The sequence below is a fragment of the Dicentrarchus labrax genome, unplaced genomic scaffold (genome assembly GCF_905237075.1).
Source record: "Dicentrarchus labrax unplaced genomic scaffold, dlabrax2021, whole genome shotgun sequence".
NCBI lineage: Eukaryota > Metazoa > Chordata > Actinopteri > Moronidae > Dicentrarchus > Dicentrarchus labrax.
In genome coordinates this window covers 28,149,373-28,170,168 of record NW_026136715.1, presented here as the reverse complement: position 1 = coordinate 28,170,168, position 20,796 = coordinate 28,149,373, and the positions used below count along the sequence as shown (strand labels likewise).

The following is a 20,796-nucleotide window of genomic DNA, read 5'->3' as shown; positions in this document are numbered from 1 at the left end:
CTGCAGCAGAGTTATGGGGCGGTAAGCATTGTGGGAGTGTGACGTCAGGCCACTTTCACAAACTTTTTTTTTTTCTTTTTTTTTTTTTGCAAACCAGCAGGGACAGCTTACTGGGTTTTCAGCCAGTCCTCCCAGTTAGTCAGTCACAAGCAATACATTCAGTTAATACACCTGCAGCCCAGCTTATACACTCTCTAGAAAATTATATTAGCCTATTTGTTTTTATGAAATTATATTTCCTGTAAGGGAAAGATTTGACATATTATCATCTCATATTTGAATAAATCCCATATTATTACATGTATCAAAGCTTTAATGGAGCATCATCTACAATTAGAAAATATTTAGATACTAAAACTTTACAGACTTATTGCAGTTGTAATATTAAACTTTTTATTTTTTGAAATAACAGGATTTGTGTTGCACTCTCTTTATTTTGATTAGTTTTATTCATCTTTTTGTTGTCATCCTTTGCTTCTGAAACCGAACAGGAAACTGAGAAAACACTTCTCAGTCATCACTTATTGGCTGCAGAAACACAGAATTCCCTCCTTATTAAATGCAAGTTCATTTGTTGTTTGTAAAAGAAACTAAATAAAAGCTCAAAATAAAAGTGCATTAAAAGAAAGAATCAATGCATCTCAACTTCACAGAGTTTTTAAGAACGGGCAACTGTAAGAAAAACTCTCCCATCAACAAAAACAATCTTTTATGGCTCTAATTGAATAGTGAGATTTTCTTACATTTATCTGGGTTCAGTTATTGTTTGTTTTGTGCACATTAAGCGGAAAATGTTGGGGGAGAAAAAAACAAAAACAAAACAAATCATGCACTTGAATCCTGCATTCTGCATTCTGCAATTTCACACTTTATCTTTATTCTCGTGAAAGCGTCAACAAGTGTCAACATGGAGGAAGAAAACGAGCAGCCCATCAGCAGCAGGAACACACACACACACACACACACACACACACACCGTGTTAAAGGCTGCCGGTGCTGGTGCTGCTGGTGGTCCCGCTTCTCCCACCTTGTGTTTCTTCTTTTTTTTTCTTAGAGAAGGGGGTTGGAAGAATTACTTCCAGGGCACATCAACTCGTTTCCTCATCACTCTAACGCCCCCCCACACACACACAGTTTCCCAACTGCCCCACCGAGCCCGCAGGGTGAATGTGTTTGTGCAGGGAGAGTGAGTATGGGGGGTGGGGGAGCAAGAGTCTTCAATAATGCTGCCTTCAAGTACCGCACGCCTGCTCATATTTTATACTCATAGAAAAATACTTTTCTCTGTGTGTTTAAAGGACTATTACAAGAACTGGTACACTAACAAAAGATGATTATTTATATTCTTGTTGAATTATTTTATAAACAACCTGAAAGATAACACAACCAAGTGGATACATAATGTTGCAGCCAGTGCTTGTAGTTCAATTATGAATTAAACAGTATTAGAAATAAACACTTTAGATGCTGTTCGGCCACTAAATAAATAAAACCTACAACATGACAGACAACTCAACTCGTATTCATTCGTATTTTGATTGATAATCGATCCCTGCCTCATAATGGCGACTTTTCCTACTGAACATGAAAGCACCAAAAGCCTTTCGGCGTGTTCAATACAGAGGAGCTGCTTAGAAATGCCAAAAGCACAGCAGGCGTTCCTGCTGGGTGGTACGGAGGTTTTATTCTCACAGCAGACAGGTGAGTCCGCAGGTATTACTGTCCGACATTTGCTTTTATCCGATGGCTAACTGGGCAGTCACATTCCGGGAGGAAAACAGGACCCCCAAAAACGACTTTTAGACTTTGTTTATTGGAGTGCTGCATCGTTAAATCTGAAAGTCTTTAAAGTAAGTTTTTGCCTCCAAGCAAACATTTATTTTTGAACGCAGAAAAAGTGAAACCATTTTTTTAAAAAAATGTAAAAAACAGGTTTTACACATCAAAGTCAATGGTTTGCTTACTCATTTTTTTATATTTATAAAAATGCATTAATAAAAAAGGTAGCCTATGGCTTGTCATCAAAATCACAAAAAGTTGTGCATGAATAAGGCTAATTCTTATGTATCATTTATTATACATGAATTATTATAAAGACAATAAAACACTTTTTGTATTTGTGTTTTTTTAACTACAAGTTTACTTTTTTTAAAAAAACTTAAACATCTGTTTCCCATGCCAATGAAGCCCCTTTAAACTGAATAAAGAATGGTTAAGAATAAAATATTTAAACTGGGAAAGTTCAGATGACAGAATGGACTTAAAATGTAAAAAGCATTTCAGCATGGAGCTATTTGAAGAAATAATCTATCTACTACACATTTAAATAAACTACATCCAAATGTGAGGCTGCATACATTACAGGAACACAGTGAAACAGGAAAGACTGATTGTTTCATTGCATTCTGTTGTAGAATTAAGCTTGATCTCTTATACACACATTTATGTAATTATTGCAGAGTCCTCTCTCTTTTTTTATCAATCATCTCTGAAATCAAACATGTTTAAACTCTTGCGAACAATTTTAAAGTGTCTGAATTTTAAAAAAAGAAGACAAATCAATTAAAAAATTCAAAGAATCTCAAAAGAAAGATATAAAGACAGTCCTCTATACACTGTTTTGCCCCCACAGTAAACAGTCATGTGGTATAATAGGTCACATCACGTACAAGTTGCACATTTTATATATATATATATATAAAAAAATAAAACAGTATCTACTCAATCAGTTCAGTCAAGTCAGATTACATAAGGTTTTGTCTGGAGTTGCATTATTACAGTGTAATGGGTCGGGACTCTATTTTCTGATTAAATCGCAAATAAAATAATAGAGCTGCAACCGTTAGTGAGTTAATCGACTAGTTGTCAACTATTTAATTAACTTAATCACTGTATCAAATCGTGAGTTGAGTGTATCAATACCAGGGACGCACGATATGGATTTTTTTTCAGCCGATACGATAACCAATAATCACCTGAGGGTAAGAAAGGCTGAGATGTAGTGAGCAAGGATAGATGATTTAATATTTTAGAGCTCTGTTCTAACCAAATCTAACTGTTGGTAACAACAACAACAAACAACCGTTCTGACTCTTCAGATGTTATTCTTTCTATAAAGTTCATCAAAAAACATTCAAGCATGAAGTCATCAATCATTCTGCATAAGAATTCAAGATAAATTATTATTAATATGGACCGTTAATTTATTTGCTGTTATTTAATCGTCCAGATTATTTATAATAATATACATTTCCCATCATCAACCGATAATTCATCTGTTCTGATAATTATCATAACGGCCCTAACTGTAACTGCAGGAACATGATATCATTTATTACTGATTTGTCTTTCCTCGTTGGACATGCAGCTTGCACTCCGGTGGTGATATTTGTCTGTTTTCATGAAATCGGCTATGAGCTTTAAGCAGACATCTTGTGGTTGTTCAAGAGTAACCTTATTTCCTCGATTTATCCATTAGTTTGTAAAAAGGGAAAAACACCTGTTTGAATTCCCTCAAGCCCTAGTTAAGGTCTTCAGATGGCAACAGACCAAAAACTAGAGCTGCAACCATTATATTCCAACTATTCTGATAATCAATGAATTGTTTTCTGTCATTTCTAAAAATAAAATTCTCTGATTTCAGCTTCTTAGATGTGAATATTTTCTGCTTTCTTTCGTCATCTGTGACAGTAAACTGAATATCTTTGGGGTGTGGTTAAAATGACATTTAAAGATGTCAGCTTGGGCTTTGGGAAGCACTGATTCCACCAACTAATCCATGAATCCATAAATGATCGACGGATTCATTGATAATGAAATTAATCATTAGTTCCAGCCCTGCTGAAAACCCAACATTTACTATCACACAAGACAAAAAGGAAAGACCTCATAACTGACAAGCTGGAACTTGAGATTGTTTAATAGTTTTGCTTGAAAAATGACTTTACAGTTAACTGATTGAATATGTCATTCCATTAACTTTCATTAAGGGCAGGGGTGGTCCTAGAGAAACATTCATGGGGTGTCCAGAGGGGTGGCAGAATGATATGCTTTTATTTTATCACAATGACAAACTATCAATATTTGCTTGGAAAAGCCCCCAAATGAAGATATTTGAACTTACAAACATTACTTTGGTACATTAGTAAAGCATTGAACAGAAATATCTGAAGCTGGCATTAGAAATCAATACATTGCTTTATTTTTATTAATCTTCAGACATTGTTCCATTGAACTTAAGCCTATAACTTAGTCTAAAATGTGGCCATAACAGATCCTTTTATTTCTTTCGGTTTTTAACATGTTATTTAATTTAATTAATGTTTTAAATTTGACACCGAACTGGGGTGGGAAGGCCATTTTTAGCCACCCCTCTAGATCTGCCCCGGATTTTAGGAGATAACTGTGTGAGATATTGAGCATGTAATATAAAGAAAATCAATTTCTCTGCCTAGTTTGAGTGACATACACATTCTAGTAAAACATAATGATTTACTGTAATTATCCTGATGATCTGTGTAGAAAAAGGAGGCAACAAATGACATTATTGTGGTAAAGCATTTAACAGAAATATCTAAAAGTGGCATTAGAAATCAATACATTAAATATATTTCTTCAGACATTTTTCCGAATACATGTATTGATATCATTTAGTGTAAAATAAGGCCCTAACAGATCATTCAATTAATTTCCCTTTTTTAACACATGTTTTGTGTGCGTTATGTGTTACATTTGACAACAATTGACACCAAACTGTGGTGTCTTTACTGTGATAAGCTATTTTAATTCAAAAATATTGTTGAAAGTGATCAATCAAAATTTTAAGTAAGACTAACTCAATTTTGTAAAACATTCTTGATTAAGCAGCTTTTGCTAGAAATGTGAAGTGAAATTAGCTTACTTACATACTTTTAGGTATTTTGTATTGAGAGTAAATAAAGATAACAAAATGAGTCAGTGTCACTTAAAATTTCTAGTTGAAGCTACTTTATCAAGAATGTTAAAATAACTTGTTTTACATTCATTGTACATACAAATGATCTGTGGCTATCAAGTGTTTTAAGGATCTAAAAATTAAGTTTTACTCTTAAATCCTCGCTCATAAAAACTCTCTTCACATGAGGATGCTGTAAAACAAACAGACAGGAATAGATGATAGAGAAACAGGAGGCTGAAGATGAATGAGGTGAAGCCAGCATAAAGAAGGAGACTTCTTTCATTATGCCATTGTTTGTTTATTTGGATGTCAGTGCGGTCGCCATGACCGCAGTCAGGTTGATTGGGTGGTGGTCTGTTATTTAGAGCTGGGGAGTGATTTTTAACTGTCTTATGAAACGCCACATCATGCCAAGACACTGACTTCCTCTGATTCCTCTCTGTCTGTCTCTCTCATCTTCTCCCGGATCCAGGAAACTTCCAGCATGCAGAAACCACCCTATAAGCACAACAGCGGGCAGCCTCCGGAGCATGTCTCTGCACGACTACCACACACCTAATCAGTCCTGATTAGATGCACTGTGAGGGACGAGGGAGGCAGCCTCTCAGAAATGATGACACGACAGAAGAAAGCAATGGGCTCCCTTAAATAAAGCCTTCATCAGGCACTGAGTAGAAACATCTGTGTCTGTTTATGGCAGCCATAACGGTAGTCAGTCCTCCAACTGCTCCTCCAGTGTCATCCCAATTTACCTCTCTTTCCCTTTCCCACTCTTTACCTTGCAGCTCTTCTTTTAACGCCATCAGCCTTATGACCACACACACTCAAGGTTCCAAACAAACACACACATACACAAATCCTGGCAAGTTTTGGCCCCGATGCCAATCCAAGAGATCCAAAATCAGCATCAGTGAACACAATAGCAATTAGTAAGGGAGACAATTTGTTCACATCTGGAGTGTATTTCCTTGCCACCAGAATACCCAGCAACCCCTACTTTCAGGGCCCGGCGTGGTGGGAAATGACTATGTGTGTGTTTTTATGTGTTTTGTTTAAAGCAGATGGGTGGTTTACATTAGCAGAGATGGGCGATAAACAGCTTAGGAAAGGATGGGGATGAAGGAGGGGGGGGGAACCGCCGGGGCGCAGAGAGAGGGACACCACCATCCCTGTTGTGGACATGCATGGTTTTCTTGCTCGGTTTTGTTACAGTTATGTTAAGTTACAGTTACAATAATAGGTTCTATTATTGTTATATGTTATGTTTTTATGAGTCTATATGGGTCTAAGACTTAATTTATTCTGTTTGGTTCATGGACTGAAAATACTTCCTCCCGACATGCATTAAAGCTGTAGCAGGTAATTTTTCTAAAAATAACATTTGTCATATTTGCTGGAACTTTCACTACCTCCACCAACCCAAAGTATCTTCCCATATTTCTTGGCTCTGTGTTCTTCCTTTAAATACAGTTCTACAACCCACTGTACAAGTTGCATACTGGACCTAGGTTGACTTCCAACCTATTTGTGATGTCACAAATCCTGCTGGTAGGCCCCGCCCCTTAAAATCAGGTTTTCAATCAGCACAGAGAAACTTTCCTCTTTCAGCGGATGAATGTGAAAACATCCTTCAAGAGTCAAACTGTACCACTGACAGTATACAATTAGTGGACCGAGCTCCTGGGTCTGTGAAGTGGAACCAATGGGGCAGCTCTGGGCAAGTCTAATAATATAAGAGTCTTATGGAGTAATGAGCCTACTTCTGATTCAATATATTAGCTCAGTTAACAGTTTCCTAATGAGTTTATGGTCTCAATCTCTAGTTTCAGTCTTCTTCCATGATGGTTCATTTAGAGTAAAATAGACAATAAAGTAGGGTATGCTTTAGGGTGTGGTTAACTTGTGATTGACAAGTCATTCTCAGTGAGTCAGTCCAGCTCGATTTATTTTTATTTTATTTGTTTGATAGTAACAGAGCACCTTAATGGACATCAGTATAACATTCATCCTTCTGCACAGTGAAGCTCAAACATCCAATTTTAAGAACAAGAAGAAAAACAGATTTTTAAATGGTGGAGGACTCAAGAATCATGGATTTAGACAGGATTTTTGACTTATTTTCCAAACTCTCTTTCACAGGGGTTTGGTCATATTTGGCCTTAATTCAACAGCACAGCCAGCATCAAAGTACATGAGGCTTGATTAAAATACACATCACATCCTAAAAATCTATGTGAATACTGCTCAAAACACAAATGTTACATAACATGCCTGCAGAGATGATGTCAAACCCTGAAAGATGGTTTGTGATCACATCCTCTGCGTATGATGTAACCAGCGAGGATCTGGTGTGCGATCATTTCTCGGCAGCTCAGAGTAAAAGGTGGGGAAGTCTATCTCAGCTGGGACCGACTTTGCTGTGCTGAGGTGGGGTATCATGTCGCAGACAGCCGGCTGCGGCAGCCTGCAGCAGGTTGATAAGGTGGAAGGGTGGAACACGTAGCGTCCTGTCCTGCCACAGATCCAAGTCACTAGGGCAGACCGCTGCCAAAGGGGATCCTAGCTGAGAGGAACACTTAGTTCTGTTAGCCAAAATTATTATGTATATAGTTTTTTTGGTACTCAGTAAGTAAGTAAGTCAGATGCATTTTTGTCACTAAGTCATGTCAATGCCAAAAGGTGACCCAAAGGAATTTTGTTAGTTTGAGATAGTTTTCTTCATCTCTAAATTTAAATAAACCTGTGGGAAAAAAAATATTTTGTTACTTTTTGTTAATTTTACGTTATATTCAGTTTTTTATCCACGTCATTAAGTCACTGCCAAGGGAGGAGCTGAGAAGAAAAATAATAGATTTTGTTTGTTACCTACTTACTACTTTTATGTTTAGATTCAGTTTGTATCCATCAAACTGAACGGATTGTAGCTAGGGGGAAATAAAAATAGGCATCAAGTCAACAGAGATTTGTTACTTTTCTATTTCTTTTATGTTTGATTGATTTGTCCCCTCATGTCATGTTAAAATGTACTTTTACATTTACGTCACTAAGGCACACCGCTGCAAAGGGGATAAAATAAAAACAGGTATTTTGTCAGCAGAGTAATCATAATTAACCCAAAATGTGTTACATATTTGTGAGTTCTACACATGTTCCATTCAGTTTTCATCCACGTTTCTAGCTGGGAGAAAAACTAAAAATAGGCATTTTGTCAACAGTTTTGTTAGTTTTGGCCGATTTCATTGACACCTCTAAACCTAAATGATTTTGTGTTTTGTGTCTTTTATGTTACACTGATTTTTTTCCCATCGCGTCATTAAGGCCCTACACTGGGGTCCTAGCTGAAAGGAAAACTAAAAACAGGCGTTTTGTGAATGGAGTTTTGTTAATTAAACCCCAGCTGAACTCAGATCCTAGCTAACAAGAAAAATAAAGTTTTGGTAGATTTAGAGCCGAAATGAGTTAGATTGAGTTTTTATTACTTCCAGGAATTATTTTTTACTGCCATTTATTATGTTTAAAAAGCTATTTGGTGGAAAACTAGGTGGATTTAACATGAACTTAGTTGTAAATTGTTTGATCGAGGCAGACGACTACCCACCTAGAGCCGGAGGATCTGTCCTAGGTTTCTGCCTTTTAACAGGCAGTTTTTCCTTGCCCTTGTCGCCAAGGTCTTGCTCATGGTGGTACTGTTGGGTCTCTGTAATTAATGTTTTAAAGAGTTCGGTCTAGACCTGCTCTATTTGAAAAGTGTCCTGAGATAACTTCTGTTATGAATTGGCGCTATACAAATAAAATTGAATTGAAAAAATTGAATTGAATTAAATATATAAGATCTCTGTATGCTAAATCTGGAAAAAACAGCACGTTTGCAGCCTTCAGCTGAACTGAAAGCCAGACTGTCAGTAACAACACAGAAAGGTCAACAGGAGGCAGGTTGTTTGAAGCTGACTACCTTACATTTCCCTCTCCTGACAGGACACAGGCAGAGCGTTACAGGCCCGTTATTGTGCATCAGCAGCGAGCAAGAAAGAGGCAGAGGTGAAGACAGAGAGGGAGGAAGGGGTGAGACTGAGTGACATATATTCATCTGCAGATGTTTTTATGAAATGCGAGCGTCACCTTCTTCCTCTGCAGCTTCTCAAAGCAAAGCGTTGTGTGCCTGAGGAACTTATTGATTGAAAAAGGGAAATGAAATTGCTAGAGCACAGAACAGTGCGTCAGAGAGACACAAAAAAAACAAAATGTACAATCTCATCCTATAGATTAACAAATCTACCATTATTGATTAATATGATGTGCATGAAGTGTGTATTTTCAGTCTGTGTGTATATAAAAAAAAGAGTGAAAAGAACAATTTCCCTTAGGGGATTAATAAAGTATATCTTCTTCTTCTTCTTCTTCTTCTTCTTCTTCTTCTTCTTCTTCTTCTTGATAGCCATTACAAGATCAGACCTCGTAAATATCCAATAAAAGTGTGAAGAATTTAGTAAAGTAGGGCGTACACTTTTACGTTTGATTTGGTTGTTGTGATCCATGTAATTTGTTCACCTGAAAGAAGTCTCTCTCTTTCTCTCTCTCTCTCTCTCTCTTTCTCAGGCTGTGAGTTGTGGTTCTTTGCATTGTTATCGTTGCTGTCATCTCTAACAATGAAAAACAGTGTGTGTTCAAGGGATGGGGGGAGGAGCAGACACAGAGAACGACACAGGAAAAGAGGAAAAGAACAGCCAGCTGTCGAGCATCAGAGGGAAGAAAAACGAGAGTGATTGAACACAAAGAGAGAATACGTTAGACTGCCTCGGCTGAACCAGAGGATGTGGAGGGATTAAGAACCCTTCAAAGCCAAGGCCTGAGTAGAAAACATCTCAAACTGCTGACTGTGAAGAACTGACAAACGAAAAGTCATGGATTTTGGTTTAAATACAGAAAAATTTACATTTATTTTGTTGTTTTGGCCACAAGTTGTTTTTTAGGGGATAATAATCTGTTATCGCCTTTATTGTCCTTAATGATCAACAAAGTGAATGCAGATCACATGAGCTGTATCGCACTTAACAATAGATAATGATCTCTTAAATGTGACACGTTAAAGCAATTATCAGCGGGTTCAGTCAAACAAGGCGGACTGGCAGAGAGTCCACAGATTGAACTCTAAAGTAACAAAGGTTTGAGACCGCACCCAGACCACATGTTGCCATACTGGGTTTGGGCATGTTGAGCACACATGTGAACATCTAATGAAGAGCCTGTGGGAATGCTGCTCCTTTATCACTGGACGTAGCGCTGATTGGCTCCATCTCATTTCCACCAGGGAATCTCATGCAGGCAAAGCAGGAAGCTTAATGCAATGTTTTTCTCTTTGTGATGTGACTCTTGAAAAACTGGGATTTTTCTACTATGAGTGCAAGTTAGTTTAACATTAACAAAAATATGTTTTCCTTCTTGTTTCTACAGGCCACTACCTATAGCATATCTTTCTCTGTATTTTAAATATTAAAAGGGACAATGATCAGGGTGCCAGGTTAGCTCAGTTGGCAGCGCTGGTGACCCATGTACTGTCCTTGCTGCAGCGGCCCAGCGTTCCAATCCAACCTATGGCCCTTTGATGCATGTCATTCCCTCTCTCTGTCTACCTTCAGCTGTCTCTATCATAAAGGCAATAAAAGCCCCAAAAAATACTTTTTTTTTTTAAAAAAGGACAATAATTTACCAAATGAACATTATGCTGTATGGAATACTTCAAACTAGAGTTTAAGACCATAATCTCATTAGGACCATAAACAACTGTTTACTGAGCTGATAAATCAAGGTAGAAGTTGGCTCATTTCTCCAAAAGACTCAATAGTATCAGACTTCTTTCTGCAGCCAATGGAACTGCCCCTGCTGGCCATTAGAAAGAATGCAGGTCATTTCACAGACCTGGAAGAACTAATTCAATGGTGCAGAGTTTGACTCTAGAAGGATGTTTTCACATTCATCTGCTGAAGGAGGAAAGTTTCTCTGTGCTCATTGAACATCTGATTTTAAGGGGCGGGGCCTACCAGCAGGATTTGTGACATCACAAATAGTATGGAAGTCATCCTGGTCCAGTATGTAACTTGTACAGTGTGATGTAGAAACTTGAAGCCACCAGTGCACATCCACTGAGAATGGACTTTACAGTGAAGTAGGAGACATCTTGTGTCCAGCAGGAAAATTTAGAAATCTAATGCTAATGACTAATGAGTAAAAAGGTTAAGTCTTGTTTTTCTTCTGCCTGGTTGCAGAAAATAAATTAACACCTAATGTCAGAAAAGAAAACTGATGCGTTTTCTCACATCCTCATTTTGCAAGAGCTGTGACAAGTTGTCAATGGTTTGTGTCTCAGTTTGGATTTAAACTTTTCACACTTCATCCACAAAATCACAAAATTAGTTACATGCTGTTCTGAGGATTGTATACGACTGTCTGCACCAATCAGTTACATCTATTTTACATTTTTAATTTCCTACATATACTGTCTAATGTTAAGAATTTTGCTACAATGTTTGCACATTATCCCTATACTGTATGATTGTGAGGGGCTGCAACTAACAATTATTTTCATTGTTGATTAATCTCTTGATCATTTTGTTGATGAATCGATCTGTTGTTGGGTTCCAAAAGTGTCAGAAAACGTTGATCAGTGTTTCCCAAAGCCCACGGTGTTGTCTCAAATGTCTTGTTTTGCCCACAAACCAAAGATTCACTCTAAGAAACAGATAATCGTACACATTTCTGTGCACCAAGGGAATGAGTGAGCAAGCACACCATTATCTGTATCTGTATCCATTCAGCCAACTAATTTATCTGTATCTGTACCTCGAATGGGCGTGGCTTAAACCAGACATGGGTGGTGCTTAAACTGGGAGTGGGTTGGACTAACTAGTATGTTGATCAGACCTTAGTATGTTTATTAGAAACTGTTTACAGAACTGCCTCAGAATAGGGCTTCACAACAATATTTTTTAGTTAGAGAACTATTTAGTTTTTTTAGAAAAGTGGTTTACAAGTACGGATATTGAAAAGTTTTACAACTACAAAACTAGGGTACATTACTTGTTTTAGCCGAATAATCGCTCAACCCTATCGACTGTACAAAGGTTGTTACGTGGGTTAGCTAGCTGGTAGTCTAGATATACTAGAATTGTGTAAAGCATGGCTGAGCTTGACCACAAGTTAATATGAACACAGGCTAACCAAACGTTAACTTTCATTGTTGCCTATTAAGTGACTAATATTCAGTGTTATGTAGAAATGCTTCTGACTTGAAACCAAGTTTTCTGGGACGTTAAAGATCAGTCTGTCTCTACAGGAAGCTAAACTGAGATGGAACAACTTGACAAACTGGGTCATGTCTTCAGAGAAGTGTCCCCTGTGACATGAAGAGGAAGAAACTTGGATACATTACAGTACATATAGGAAGTGTTTTTAGTCTTGTCAATTTGGTCAAGACATGTGTTTGTATTGTAATACCTGTAAGACCTTTTTCACAGCAGCATTTTGACATGAAATAGAGTAATTACAGATCTTACCAATTAAACCAATTAATGTTCAATTCCATAGCAGAGCCTTTCCAGTGAGCTAACATGCACAATAGCAGCACCCTGACTCAGTTTGACCTGAGTGAAAAGGAACCTTAATAAGTACTACTGGTGAAACCTATGTTTACCCAACCATTTCATCTCAAAATGGATGCTTTGAAAAAGGTCTGTTCTGAACTTCTCAATCTTGCATCTGATGAGTACCTCCTGTATTATAATGAAAGACTAAAACTAATAAAAAACTAAATTAAAACTGAAACTAACTTTAACTAAACTGAATTGAAAACAAAAATTAAAAACGAAATAAAAATAAAAACTAATAAAAAATTACAACATTATAATGACTCTAACTAGAGGGAGAAGGCAGCTTTGCTGGCAGGAGCAGAACGGTGAGTAGGTATACTATATGGTACTTTTTGTTGCTCGGGGTTAATTGATACAATATTATTGTTTTAAGTAAGGATATAAGTAACCTACATTCCACACACACACTCTACCACTTCCACTACACCTTTTTCTCCCCGAGGGAGGCGAAGTCATGGCCCGCCCTCCTCTGCTTCTGATTGGCTAGTACTCGTTGCCCTCATTGGTTTGATTGGTTAGGTTTGGACATGAGGCGTGGGATTGGTTTGGGTTAGGGTAAGAATGTCACGGTAAACCAATCAGAAGCAGAGTAGGACGCCGGTGCGGTAGGTGGAGGTAACCATTTTTGATGCACGTTTGAAAACTTCAATAAACCCGAAGAAGAAGACGTCGAAAAGCCAGTGCATTCTGGGATGTGAAATAAACACAATGGCGGTTAATCAACAAGCATATCAAGATCTGGTAGTGACATGTTTACTTTCATTACTTCTGCTCCAAACATGTCGGACTTTTGCCGAAGAGTTGAAGTGGGATGAGAATGGCTACGTGTTGTACTGCCCGTGCATGGGTAACTCCCTCTTTATAACGGTAGATGTTAGCATTCTGTTCTGTTAGCGAGTCCAAAACTTCACCCATTCATAAGTTGAGAGCGGCGTTTATATCGACAGAGGGACATATCGATTAAATAGGAACCCAAGCCTGTGTTGAACTCTGCCAGGAGTCATTCTTCAGTTCGACATATTGTTTTTCATTCAGCAGGAGAACCTTCTGTTGAGGAGCGTTCAACCCAGACAGCATTCAAACACTTACAGGAGCTAGTTAGCAGCTAGCTTAGCGGAGTTAAGGAAACTGTGGGCTTGAGTAATACTAACTTGCGTTACATACAGGGCATGACTTACTTTATGCTACATTTCCCGAGCCAACATTTTGTTATCACGAGAAGGAGCATAAAGTGTACCAATGTTATTGTTCAGGTCGCTTTGGAAACCAGGCAGACCACTTCCTGGGATCTCTGGCCTTTGCAAAGATGTTGAACCGAACCCTGGCAGTCCCTCCCTGGATAGTGTACCGCCACCACACACCCCCTTACACCAATGTGAGTACAGTCAGCGAACTGTCACTGACAACCACAAATCATGTGATCATTTATCATGTAACGGTAGATGGATGGATCGCACTTAATCCTATAGGGAAATTGCAGCCACACAACACCACAAGAACAAATGAAGAAGGTAAGGAACCAATATAATCAAAAATAAAACATGAAGCAGAATCAAATTAAAACTTAGGATAGAGACTAAATATAGGACCATAATATTATCTCTAATATGCAGTGAATATACACAGTACAATGATGAAATCCTGTAAATAATTGATGTTGTCCTGGAAAAATGTAAAAGTCTTTTAGCTCTAAGCTCAGATTGTCTGTGTAAACATGGATTTTATTTGAAACTCTGACAGAGACAACTGACAACTGAAAAGTGTTGGTGGGTTAAGCTGAGGGGGATGACACTTATCGTAGAAAAGAAAAACATAATTTTGTCATTTCGGCTCCCATGTCAGTCAGTCTCGCGGTTCACATCAGACATGAAGCGGAACAGACGTGCAGCAATCTTTTAGGCTCCCAGTCTATTTTGCCTGGAGCCATAAGTGGAATTCTCAGAGAAGCTCATTGGAAATGCTGTAAATGCTCATATCTACATAACAGTGATCCCATTTGTTGTGGTGGTTGTTAAATACATGCACAGAAACATTAATTGTATGTAAAACACTTAGCGGTGTGGTGAGAACAGGCAAGTGCACACAAAAGAGAGCTAACACAGAGTGTCCAATAAAGGTTGACCACCTGTAATGAACCTGAAACACTTCATCATGAACCTGCATCATTAGAAAATGTGCAATACTAGGCCTACTGGTAAATTATATGACAAGTGCAAGCAAGGGCTGTCCTGTATTGTCAAGAAATCTTCAGGAGGAACAAACAGTTAGAATATCACAAGCCTTATCGATAATTGCTAAACTGGACAGTGCTGATTTGTTAATTTTTTTCTGTTCTATTCAGGCCCATGTTCCCTACAGAGAGTTTTTCCAACTGGAGGCCTTGTCTACCTACCACCGTGTGGTCAGCTTGGAGGAGTTCATGGAGAAGCTGGCTCCTAAACACTGGCTCTCAGGACAGAGGAAAGCCTACTGCTTTGAGACTGCTGCACAGCGGAGTGCAGACAAAAAATCCTGCCCTATGAAGGTGAGAGTGCAGGGGCATAGATACATTTGATTGATAGGTGATTATCTGCAGATATTGGTTACCACTTTCAGATAGTCTAGTAATATAAATGAAAGATTTTAAAGCTGCATTAGGTAACTTTTATAAAAATAACTAACTTTTCATATCATATTTGCTGAAACTTTCACTGTATCCTGACAGCCCTCTGGCTCCTCCTAGTGCTCCTAATGGCATTGCAAGAATCCACCGGGCCTGACTGAAAACAACCAATCAGAGCTGAGAAGTTGATAGTTGTCATTAGGAACAATAGGAGGAGCCAGAGGAACCTCATTTGACAAATATAGAGCCGAAGGATCTGTCCTAGGTTTCTGCCTTTTAACAGGCAGTTTTTCCTTGCCCTTGTCGCCAAGGGCTTGCTCATGGTGGTACTGTTGGGTCTCTGTAAATAATGTTTTAAAGAGTTCGGTCTAGACCTGCTCTATTTGAAAAGTGTCCTGAGATAACTTCTGTTATGAATTGGCGCTATACAAATAAAATTGAATTGAAATATGACAAAAAGTTACCCACTGCAGCTTTTAAATAGTAAATAGAAAGTAAAGACACACAAAATGAGCTTGCTTTGAAAGCAGTATACACTTAGGTACTGTCATTTCTCAGGTTGTTTGTCAGTAAATGATGGTGAAATGCTACCCTCTGGTGGCCCATACACCACCAATTCTGAACCACAAGCTCATAATTACAATGCTACTGTTACTGTTTCATTGCTCTAGACGGATGGTTCTGATTCATTTTCAGGATGGGAACCCATTTGGTCCTTTCTGGGACTATGTCGGTGTGGAATTTGACACGTCTGTCTTGTTTGGTGGAATTTCTTTCAGTGCCTACCACCAACCTCAGTGGATGAAGAAGTGAGTTTTCAAGCTTTAAAGGTTAAATATATGAGATTTGGAACATTAATAAAGCAGGAAACAACTATTAGCTATGTTAAGATATACAGTAGTGGAGTCACGGCGTCCTGAGCAGAGAATGACGCCGCACTCCCTCTGCCTGTGCTATATCAGCCTCTGTGGTTTGTTTACAAAGCTGGTCTGGCCGCATGTGCATCTGAGTCTGTCTGTTTACAACTGAGTGGAGCGCCTGACACTGCTGCTTTTTCATCTATGTCGGTCTGTCCACTCTGAATTAAGTTATGATGTTACAAAGATATGCAAGGTAAAATTACTGTTGGAGTCTGGTGGTGAGTGATAGCGATATTACAGCTGTTTCTGGTTAAACAAAAACAGTTTGAAGTGTGTTTTCCGATTATCTGCTAGATAAAATTACTGGTTTTGTCAATGGAGTCTGGTTGGCCATAGAACCCACTGAAGTTTCCATTGATTTTATATGAAAAGGTAGTGCCTCCTCTAACAGGCAGCCTCTCCTCTTGCTTCCTCCGTTGGAATAGGTTCCCTCCATCTGAGCACCCTGTCCTTGCATTGCCCGGGGCTCCTGCCCAGTTCCCAGTGACAGAGGAGCATGTGGGCCTGCAGCGCTACGTGGTGTGGTCAGACAAGATGGTAAAGGAGGGAGAAGACCACATTGCCACCCTGCTCACCAGGCCGTATGTCGGCATTCACCTGAGGATTGGCATTGACTGGGTGAGATGCTTTACAGCGTATATGGAGCCAGGGTTTGGACATAAGGCTTGTCTTACTTTACTGTCTCTTATTGTTTTTAATTTTCTCATTCACTCATAAGGTCAATTACATATCTGTTCACTCATAGTCAAAACCAGCAGGATGTCTGTGGGGTCTTAAAAAGTCTCAAATCCAACAATGTGAATTTTTCTTAAAATGTCTTAAATATGATTTTGACAGGTCTTAAAGATTGATTTGATATGAAGTTGTCTCACTTCTAAATTTGTTTTTGGATAATTTTCGATCATGCTGTAACAACTACCAAACAAAACTGACATGGAACCAATACTGATTTTTGTTCATATCTTTAGTACTTTTTTGCCAGTATGAATGTAAATTAGGTCTAAAACTGCATTCATTATGGTCTTAGAAAAGCTTACGTTTAACCTGTTGAAACCTGCAGAAACCAGGATCAGCTCAGTCACTCAGTTCAACCTGTATACTGCAAATCAAAAAACATCATGGTTTTCCACCGTTCCTACCTGTTGTACCTGTAGCAATATCTACTTTATATTGTAAAGACTGCATTGCGCATGCAGGAGGCCTATATAATCTCAGCATTTTGTTAATTTCTGTGAAGAAAAGTGAATTAAATTATTATTAAAGTTTAGATTATTATTACTAAAAGTATAGATTTGTCAAGAAAAGAAGCCTTTTTACACAAAATTCCTGTAGTTATTGCGTTCCCTGTTTTGGTTCATTGTACAGTTTATAAGTCAGTGGTTATCAGCGTACTCAGTGATAGAAAAAGGGTCCCTTAATGTGTGGGACTGAGTCAAAATAAACTACAGTGTGTGTGCTCTGGTGAGGAATATGTCACTCAGTGTATCAGTGTGGCTCATTGATGTGTTTCTAATAGATTTTGGAGGACAATGGAGCTCTACTGCATAGATGAATATGTAGATTCATTGACAATAAGAAAAATATAGAATATCATTGGATGTATCCTTAAGGCGCAATTCAGAACCATGGTAGATTGGCAACTTTACAGTGGGTAGTAATGTACAGTCAGTGTGGTACTAGTTTGCTTCTCAAGATCTAAATCTTTGTTTTTTTGTCCACCCTTGTAGCAAAATGCATGCAAAATGCTGAAGAGTGGTGATACAGGGCCTCACTTCATGGCCTCCCCTCAGTGCGTTGGCTACAACCGCCAGACAGCCTTGCCTCTCACCATGACCATGTGCCTCCCTGACCTGGCGGAGATCCGCAGGGCTGTCAAGCTGTGGGTGAAGAAGACCTCTGCCCGCTCCATCTACATCGCCACTGACTCAGAATCCCACAGCAGGGATATTGAAAAGCTCTTCAAGGGCAAGGTGGGTTTCTAAAGCCTCTGCACATGTATCTTAGGTGTCTTAGGAAAAATTGCGGTGGCTGCAAAACGTGCAAAAGACGTTAAAGGCCCTATCTACAGCGAGTGTTTGGTTTAGCCCTTCTAGGTGGTTCAGAATCGGAATCAGAATCAGAAATACTCAACATGGCAAACTCCATGGAAGGCGACCCGCAGTGTCTGTACAACAACTTATACATTTGTTTTTTTCTCTTAAAGGTCCAGTGTGTAACATTTAGGAGGATCTGAACCACCATGTTTCTACTGTAGCCCAAAATAGACAAACCAAACACTAGCGCGCCAAAGCGGAAACAGGAAGATGGACGAGTTCGAGGGCAAGCTTTCTGAGCAAGTGCGCCTCTACAGGCATCTTTACGATTTTTCAGTTAAGGAACACAGAGGTGCCAGAAATCATGGCGAGAAATCGCCATGAATGTTGGAAAAGAGGAGGCCATATGTAGGAAAATTTGGAAGAACCTCCGCGACCGATTTGGAAAATCAAAAAATAGGTCGCCATTGTTTATCTTTCTCTTCTTCTAGTGCGTAGAAATAGCAAAGTCGGTAGCCTTTCCTCAGTTGCGACACCTCTGTTCAGGAGAAGACTGCAACTAGTGTCGCGACCACCAAGTAAGTAAGCAAGTATAAATAGTTACGTCACTGGAGCGGCGTCACTGGAGTGGCGTCACATTGTCGCGCTACAGGTCGGGAACGGCGAGTATATAACAGCCTTTAGACTTAAACCGCAGTGGAAGAATCAGCTGTGGTGCGAACAACCACCGCTGACCACCTACTTGTAATAGACCTGAGACTCTTCATGATGAACCCTGCATCGTCAAACAAGAAGTCAGTTCTAGACCTGCCGTTTGTGAGCAAGTGCTGTCCTGTATTCTTAATTAAAAACTCTTGGAAAGGTCATGGAAAATGATTTCTTTAAAGGGTGGGAACCTTGAGTTAGTTGCAATCTCCAACTTCACTGCTAGATGCCACTAAATCCTACTCACTGGTCCTTTAAAGAATAACAAAAAGAACCAGTAACAGTACAGTTAAAGTACCAGATCCATAAGCAGTATCAGTAAGAGTGCCGTTAAAATCTTAACAAAATCCATTCCTGGTCATAAGTAACATCTGCTTTAAATTTGGCCCCCTTGGTTTCTGTCATGTGTGACCTTAAACAAAACCTGAACAGACATGTTGACTGTAGTACAATTTGGAAAATCAGGTTTTGTCACAATTAGCAAAGTTTTCACATAGTTTACAGACACAGATTTATAGTTAACCCATGAGAGCGGAAGTCGGAATCCAGTCCTTCCTGTATACTGTAGTAATTTGATATGATAAAGGGATTTGTACAATTGTTGAGAATGAGAAGTACTCTCACTTGATTACTGTTACAGCATTGTATTTCCCCACCTGATTGTTATTTGTGTATTTCGCTCTGGTTTTCAGGTGAAAGTGGTGAGTCTTCAGCCAGACTCGGCGCAGATGGACCTGTACATCTTAGGCCGGGCTGACCACTTCATTGGCAACTGCGTCTCGTCCTTTTCCGCGTTCGTGAAGAGAGAACGGGACGTCCACGGCCTTCCATCCTCCTTTTTCGGCATGGACAAGCCTGGGAAATTAAATCACAAAGACGAATTCTGAGGATGAGGGTCAGGTGGTTGTCCTCGGGGCGCTAATGCTGGATGACTGTCATGAGTGAGGAGGCGAGAGAGCACGTGGAAGGACATTTATATGTGACGTGATGGTTCATTGTGTGTCAAGGCCGGTCCCATTTGAGGCTGGGGCTTCCTGTGTGAGAAAGGGCTTATAAAATAGGATATAGGAGGTCAGTGGTATAATGACACAGACACTGCTGTTGCCAGAAACACTTTATTTTTGTCTGTTCCCTGCTTGAAAATCCAGTATTTGTATGTTCCCTCTTAAGATCACTATACTAAAACCAGTTTTTGTTTCTATCAGGGAAGCACACATTTCATGTAGCTCCTGCCATATTCTGTAGCGGCAACCATGTTTTGCAATCCAGACATGTTAGAGGGACCTCTGGTGACCTCTGGTGACCTCTGTGAACCCTGGAAAAGACTGATTGCAGTGTCAGCGATCATGTTCTCCTTCTCTTTTTCTTCCTACCTTTCCATCCCGCCATCTCTTTCCAGCTAACTCTTTCCTACCTGCCCTCCATTCCAAGGAGAGCACAGTAACCGAACCTCCCATACGTACTAATTATAGGAAGGAAAAAGTCTTTCCCACCTCTCATTTTACAACCAAAAATTTTTAGGACCAAAAAACTGATGAAATGTGTGGAACTGTGTCCTGAATGTCATGGGGATCATCATATTGTTACTTGGTGAATGTGAACATAATGTTTCAGGGAGACAAAAGAGTTGATTTGCACTGGTTGTGTCGATTAAATGCAGTTGGGGATGTGTGGAAGCAGTGGAAGCAGTGGAAGCAGTGAATGCAGTAAAATGTTTTCTATCATGTTTTTCACCAATAAAGTGATGCTAACTCATTTTTAAAGAACCAACAGCCTCGATCTGTTTAGCTCCCTCACTGAAGCTTAGCTGTGAGTAGTTGAATCAGCTGATACCTAAACTATGCTGAACAGGCTCGTTGAGACTTGGTTGCCAGATATGCTAGGATACCTTGAAATCGTATTATTCATATAAAATGTATGTATGTGGGCTTGCAACCTCGTTATTCACAGTTGATTA

At 39.1% G+C, this 20,796-nt stretch overlaps 1 protein-coding gene and 1 long non-coding RNA gene across 6 annotated transcripts; both read left to right on the top strand.

Moving 5' to 3' along the window:
* The first annotated feature begins 1,630 nt into the window (after nucleotides 1-1,630).
* LOC127377849 (uncharacterized) lies at nucleotides 1,631-5,614 on the top strand. The gene is made up of 2 exons (XR_007887778.1): nucleotides 1,631-1,701; nucleotides 5,409-5,614. It is a non-coding gene; the product is annotated as an uncharacterized LOC127377849 (long non-coding RNA).
* Nucleotides 5,615-13,181: 7,567 nt separating this feature from the next.
* On the top strand, nucleotides 13,182-20,605 carry pofut1 (protein O-fucosyltransferase 1). Of its 5 annotated transcripts, none has more exons than XM_051426082.1 (8): nucleotides 13,182-13,320; nucleotides 13,833-13,954; nucleotides 14,049-14,090; nucleotides 14,921-15,103; nucleotides 15,878-15,990; nucleotides 16,527-16,719; nucleotides 17,829-18,071; nucleotides 19,532-20,605. In XM_051426082.1, the coding sequence occupies exons 2-8, from the start codon at nucleotides 13,886-13,888 to the stop codon at nucleotides 19,724-19,726; spliced, it is 1,038 nt and encodes a 345-aa protein (XP_051282042.1). In that variant the 5' UTR covers nucleotides 13,182-13,320; nucleotides 13,833-13,885; the 3' UTR covers nucleotides 19,727-20,605. The 5 variants fall into 5 exon arrangements, with proteins under 5 accessions (XP_051282042.1, XP_051282044.1, XP_051282041.1 ...); XM_051426083.1 differs by having other exon boundaries at nucleotides 13,303-13,446; XM_051426084.1 differs by lacking the exon at nucleotides 14,049-14,090 and having other exon boundaries at nucleotides 13,183-13,320.
* The last annotated feature ends 191 nt before the right edge of the window (nucleotides 20,606-20,796 follow it).

Bases quoted from the DNA above. Each gene is read 5' to 3' on its own strand.
- pofut1 (XM_051426081.1), top strand. From the start codon at position 13,288: ATGGCGGTTAATCAACAAGCATATCAAGATCTGGTAGTGACATGTTTA. The intron at 16,720-17,828 runs GTGAGATGCTTT...CCACCCTTGTAG, and splicing joins TGAGGATTGGCATTGACTGG to CAAAATGCATGCAAAATGCT. The intron at 18,072-19,531 runs GTGGGTTTCTAA...TCTGGTTTTCAG, and splicing joins AAAAGCTCTTCAAGGGCAAG to GTGAAAGTGGTGAGTCTTCA.